This window comes from Notechis scutatus, chromosome 8 (assembly GCF_049901735.1).
Source record: "Notechis scutatus isolate UNSWTSFEM ecotype Mainland chromosome 8, rNotScu1.2, whole genome shotgun sequence".
Taxonomy (NCBI): domain Eukaryota; kingdom Metazoa; phylum Chordata; class Lepidosauria; order Squamata; family Elapidae; genus Notechis; species Notechis scutatus.
In genome coordinates, this window is record NC_142016.1 from 3,252,306 (window position 1) to 3,258,650 (window position 6,345).

The 6,345-nt window shown below is 45.3% G+C and overlaps 1 protein-coding gene across 1 annotated transcript in view; it reads left to right on the plus strand.

Moving 5' to 3' along the window:
- Nucleotides 1–5,571, plus strand: part of LCK (LCK proto-oncogene, Src family tyrosine kinase) — a 36,237-nt gene extending 30,666 nt beyond the window's left edge. Inside the window, exons 10-13 of the mRNA XM_026673696.2 lie at nt 605–681; nt 2,181–2,334; nt 3,707–3,838; nt 4,151–5,571. Of these exons, the coding sequence (XP_026529481.1) occupies nt 605–681; nt 2,181–2,334; nt 3,707–3,838; nt 4,151–4,353 (566 nt within the window). The 3' untranslated portion in view covers nt 4,354–5,571. The remainder of the gene's footprint in view (nt 1–604; nt 682–2,180; nt 2,335–3,706; nt 3,839–4,150) is intronic.
- The last annotated feature ends 774 nt before the right edge of the window (nt 5,572–6,345 follow it).

A 6,345-nucleotide genomic window follows, 5' to 3' on the forward strand; every position in this document is an offset into this window, starting at 1 on the left:
GGAGGGAGGTGGTCTTAACTTTGGCAACTTTAAGATGCATGGACTTGCTGGCTAGGGAATTCTGGGAGTTGAAGTCCACAAGTCTTAATGTTGCTAGGCCTGGTCTAGAATACAGAAAGCTCTTGTGTTTTAAATGTGAATAACGCAATCATCTTTGGTGGATGTATAAAAAAGTTAGAACATTTTAGATAAAACTATATACACTAATTTCAAGGATTTTAAAGATTAATATAAAAATGAAATTGGAGACTTTTTGGGGGATTGATGGATGTGATACGTACAAAAGGAGAAAGATTTGGCACAACCCACAATGGAGGAATGGTTGGTGAAGACCATAAAGCTTGCAAAGATGGCTAAATTGACTACCTTGATTAGAGGGGGAAAAAATCTACATTTATGGCTAACAAGAAATCTCTTATAGACTTTTTGTGGGAAACAGAAAATAAACTTTAAATAAACTGAGTCATGCTTTTGATGATTGGAAAAAAAGATAATAGAAAATAGAGCCTATTACTCTTGTAAGCATAATTTTGTATTTGTGTACTTATAATTGTGAAAAGGCACTGAGCATATTCTGACTTATTTTTCCCTTTCTTCCTTCTAGGCAATCTGGTAGATTTTCTCAAAGCTGCAGAAGGCACTAAATTAACAATTTATAAACTGCTAGACATGTCAGCACAGGTATGAACAAAATAATATAATGGGGTGAGAAGATATAAGCAGACAGAATGTCTGAGGAAGAGCAAACGGCGGAAACACCTTTTATTGGATGTTAATGGGTAGAAAACCTATTTTTAGGGATGAAAAGAAATGGTAGAAACACCTTTTTCTGAACCTGGGAATTTAGTTCACTGTAGCTTGAATCTTTCCAGAACAACAGTCCCACAAGATCCTTAAAGAGAGACCCAACCTAGAAATAAGGAGAAACTTTTTGAGAGTGAGAACACTTAATCGACGGAACAGCTTTCCTCCAGAGCTTGGGTGCTCTATCACTGGAGGTTTCTAAGAAGGGAATGGACAGTCATTTCACTGGGATGGTATGAGGCCCCTGCCTTGATTGGACTAGAACAGGGCTGTCAAACTCCTGGCCCGTGGGCCGCAGTGGTGAGATTCAAATATTTTTACCACTGCTTTGGTGGGCATGCTTTGGTGGGCGTGCTTTGCGTGTGTGCACACACTTTGCGTGTGTGCCGCCCCCAAACGTACACTTTGCACAGGCGAGAGGCGTTTGTGCAGGCGCAGAGGCATTCTAACTCACCTCCTGCAAGCCTGCACGATCCTGGTCGCTTTAGCAGCTGCCACGCCAGCACTATTCTGTGCCACGCAAAGCAGCCGCGCTTCAAATTCAGAGGGTAAAGGTGAGTATGGGAGCCTGGGCAGGCAGGTGGGCCCAACAGCAGAGCAGCGGAGAGAATCGGTTCGGTCTCCGCTGCTCATCACTGCTACCGGATCACCAGAACTGGGCCGATCTGGTAGAATACCACCACTGGTGGGCCGGATGCGTCACCTGTTGGCCACGCCCACACCTGGTTTAGCGAAGGGGAAAAAAGTCCCAATAGGTCAAGTGATGCTGCTGTGACAACATGAGTTTGACACCCCTGGACTAGAAGACTCCTGAAGACCACCCAGCCTTATGATTCTACGTTCTATGGCGTGTGCATTATTCCAGTCCATTTGTGGGTTGGCCGAAAGCCTTGACTTTTCCACGGGGTGTTTGCTGTTTCCACTCTTAAGCACAAGGCAAGCGTGTCCACTTGGCGATCTCCAAGCTAGGCAATTATCCAATTCAGTTTGTTAATTGAAGAAACAGCCAAACCTATTGTCTGAAACAAGAGCGTCAGAAAGGCTTCAGGTTAAAACAAAAACAGAAACAGGATCTGAGCATTAATGTCTCATGCTTGGCTGCCTACCTTGGCTCAGGACCTTCCCGTCTGAGGATACTTAGAAATTGATTCCTGTTTTCTGCTTCATAACCCAATGAAAAGAGCAGGAATAGGAGGAGGATTCAGAGAGCCATAAATAGCTAAGTAAGTAAGTAAGTAAAGACTAAGAAGTTTTTTCGGCCTGATTTATAACAGGATGGTTGTGAGAATACATGGGAAAGGAAGGGAGTTACCCTTGGGAGGAAAGTTGGGATGGAAATGCAGCATGTGATGTGTATCTCCTCTTTTCTCACAAAGATAGCAGAAGGAATGGCCTTCCTGGAGAAGAAAAACTATATCCACCGTGACCTGCGGGCTGCCAATATCCTGGTGTCTGAAAGCCTCTGCTGCAAGATTGCAGATTTTGGGCTGGCCCGCCTTATGAAGGACGATGAATACACTGCTCAAGAGGGTCGGTCTCTTCTGCCCCTCTGGCCTTGCCAAGCAAGCAAAGCTTTTTCCTTCCTTGGGGGGAGGGAAGACTGCAGAGGGAGGGTAAAAAAAAATAAATCAAAATGGCAGCTTCCGACACCCAATCCATTTTTATGTGTGGGGTGCATTGCATGTCAAAAAGAAGGGGGCTTTGACTGTGCAGTCACACTTTCTCAGTCTTTAGAAACTCCCTTTCTAAACTCCCCTGCTAAGACTTTCGTTCTTCTGAACAGGCAGATTAGGGTCCATGAATTATTCTGAAGATAGAATTGGGGTGAGAGTGGGAGGGAAGGAGTTAGGACAGAAGACCTTACGCCAAAGTACTATGCACACTGATTCCAAAAGTGTTTCTCAACACTTTAAACACTTTAGTCACTTTAAACCCAACCTCAACTCCCAGAATTCTGAAATTGAAGTCCACACAGCTTAAAAGTGGCCAAGGGTGAGAAACACTGGGCCACAGTTGAGCCTTAGAATGCAGGTGTGTGATGCACACCCAAGCTTGGCCAAAGGGTCAGAATCCTTTCTCCTGGTAGGAAAACTGCTCCACTGTTTTGGAGGTGCAGCTGGCTGGCTTTGAGTTGGTGCCCCAGCCTGTCTCCTGAGAACGTTGTAACCCACTGGCTTTCCGTTGTTGGTGCCAGGAAGGGCAGCGAGGGAAAGCGCTCTGCAAACTTAGTACAATGAGATCTGTGGTTTCGAGTGCAGCTCTCTGAAGTGATCCTTGCATGCTGTGAGCAAATAATTCTCAATCCCCACAACTTTTAAGACGTGCAGACTTCAATTCTCAGAATGTTAAAGTATTTTAAAGACTGCAGTGATTCTGTTTGATTCTGGGGCATGTTATTTATTTAATTTGAACCCCACATTTATTATTTTTACAAATAATTCAAAGCGGTGCACGTATCCATTATACTTTCCTCCACCTATTTTCCCCCACAACAACCCTATTGGGTGGGTTGGACTAAAAGTCAGATATATCAAGGGTGACTGAAGGTCCAAGAACAGGAAAATCTAGTGTGTTGATCATCAACAAAACTCTGATTTTATAGATGAGGAACATTTTTAATGATGTGTACATCAAGGACGTGTGGCATAAAATACTGGCATTCCACAGTGTACAGCTCCTTCTTGTGGTCGATGCAATGAAATTTACCAGTTTTCCTCTTGTGGAAAATTAGTATTTCTTTTCCAGCCTTCCAACTCTCCTGATTGGCTGGAACTCAGTTCCTGAATTCACAATCCATAGAGCTAAGGGAGTTCTGGGAATTGAAGTCCAGAGGAAAACAGGGGGGGGGGGTCTAATCTGCACCAAGATATCATTCTCACTCTCTTAAGATTTCTTCCTTCAGGAGCAAAGTTCCCAATTAAATGGACAGCCCCGGAGGCCATTAATTATGGAGTATTCACTATCAAATCAGATGTCTGGTCATTTGGGATTCTACTGACCGAGATCATCACTTATGGCCGAATCCCTTACCCAGGTCAGTAAGTAGCAATCTATTTCCATTTGTGATCTCTACAAAATAAGTTTGCCTTTATCTAAGGCAGAGTTTCTCAAACTTGGCAGCTTTAAGGTTTGTGGACTTCAACCCCAATCATGGTTGCTGGGGAATTCTGCGAGCTGAAGTCCATGCATCTTAGTTGCTGAGTTGAGAAATTCTGCTATAAGGTAGAAATTCTGGGGGAAGCACCACCATACCTTTTTAGGGATGCTTTATGATGCGTTGGCCTTGTGGGGGGAAACCACCTGGATCCCATTCCTGTTCTCATATGCTGCTTTCTTGTGACTCCAGGAATGAGCAATCCAGAAGTCATCCAAAACCTGGACCGAGGGTACCGGATGCCGCAACCAGACAACTGCCCAGAAGAGCTATACAAACTGATGTTGCAGTGCTGGAAGGATAAACCAGAGCAACGGCCTACTTTTGAGTTCCTGAAAGGGGTCCTGGAGGATTTCTTCACTGCCACGGAAGTACAATACGAGCAGCAGGTGTGAAGATGCTTCAAGACAGGATCCATGGTACACTGTTCTCCCAACCAGCAGAAAAGACATTCTTGAAGACTTTGACTTGCCTCCAAGATGGTGGGGAGTGGGGGGGGGGTACAATGGAGAAGAAGGGCTTATTGGGACCCCAATGACTTCCTGAGAAGTTCATGGCTAATCTCCAGCAAACTTCCCCCTTTTTTCAAAAGGAAAAGAAAACCAACATTCAAAGGTGCCCACGGGAACTGAGACGGAGAGTTCTTGCACCAGCTCAGCAGGCTGAAGCGAAGCTTTTTAAAATTAATTTTTGCTTTAGCTGCTCTTTAGAGGAGGCACATGCACCTGGTATAGGTAACAGGAGTGGGCTTCAAAAATATCAGCAACCGGTTCTCTGCCTGGTTCCTAGGTGGGCATGGCCTAGTTGGCCTCCTGCACCATGGTGGGAGACCTATTTTTCACCCTCCCCAGGCTCTGGAGGCTTTCCTCGAGCCTCTGGGAAGGTGAAAACGGCCTACCCTGGGCTCCAGAGGCCCTTTGGAGGCTGGAAATGAGTCAGTTTCTAGCCTTCCAGAGCCTCTGCGTGGGCCCTGCACTTACCTGACACCCAAACGGGCCAGGTAGGGACTCCTGAGAGGGGTGCGGCAAGGTGGGCGGGCCATCCGGGGTGGGATTTGCCGGTTTGCCGAACCAGCCATAAAACTAGCTAAGAGTTCACCCAAAGAGGGGTGAACTGGTAGCAGCCCACCCCCAATAGATAGTCCACAACTTATAACCCGTGATGAAACCTGGAAATTGTGTTGTAAGTTGTGAGAGTCATAAAGCAAATCACCCATGTGACCAGACCTGTTTTTATGGCCATTTTGCAGAGGTCATAAAGCAAAAGCTGTGGTCATTAAGCAAGACTATTTTTCCTAGTTTTTTCCAGATTTAAAGTGAACGTTGGTTTTCCGCAAAACCATTGTAAATGGCAGTCATGTGACTGTGGGGGAGGAGCAACATCAGAACTTCCAATCTGGGTTATAGGTAGACTCAGCTGCACAGTTACCGGGTTTATAACTTTCACTAGAGGGAATTGGCCTAAGAACTTGGCATCTAATTTCTTAGTAGGCAGTCTCAGCCTAAGATATTTAGTAGACAAGTAGACTCTGTCGCCCATTTTGAAAGGGACTTGTGGCGAGTGGTGTTTATCTGCTTGACGCTTGTCCTTGTCAGCAGCTTGGGCAAGAGCATGTGTCAGTATGTGCTCCCTTCAAGATCCAAGAAAGAAATACTCAGACTCCATGGGTTAGAGCAAAGTTATCCTTTTACTGGAAATTAAAATGGAAGCTACAGATTTAATTCCGAAACTGAGGAATTGGCGCGCAGATCACATATACACAGGAATGGAATTGTTCCCACCCCTCAAAGTCCAAATGACTCTTCCAATTAAAAGTACTGAATACGATCATGTGGCCATCTTCAGGTGGTGATGAGGCTTCTGTCCGTTGACCTTGACATATTTTGATAAAAGTTCGCAGCTGCGCAAAAGGGGATAGGAGCTAGGCAAGAAATGGAAAGTTAAAGACAAGAATTCATATACCCCCTCCCCTTGCTACCCACAGCAAAGGAATGCAAAACACCTCCAGCTTTCTTCCCTTCCAAGTTCCCCCTCCCTCCGTTGCTGATGACAGCTGAAAGAAATAGTATAGCATAGCAGCAGAGAAGATGCAATAGTTAGGATGCAGAAAATATAAGATGTGGAATATATCTTGAGGCTGTCAGCATGCTTGGTATTCTCCCACCCCTTTTTTAGTGAGTCCATCCATTCGGCCAAGGACATTGAGGTGGGAGGCTCTCTAGGCAGTTCAGGCATAGGCACAAAGTCTATTCCGCTAGTACCCTGGAACGGAATTAAGCTGGTGCTACTATGGACTGCATTGTTATAAGCCACCTCAGCAAATGGCAGCAGCTCGGCCCAATTGTTCTGTTGGTAGTCCACATAACACCTCAGGTATTGTATTGTTC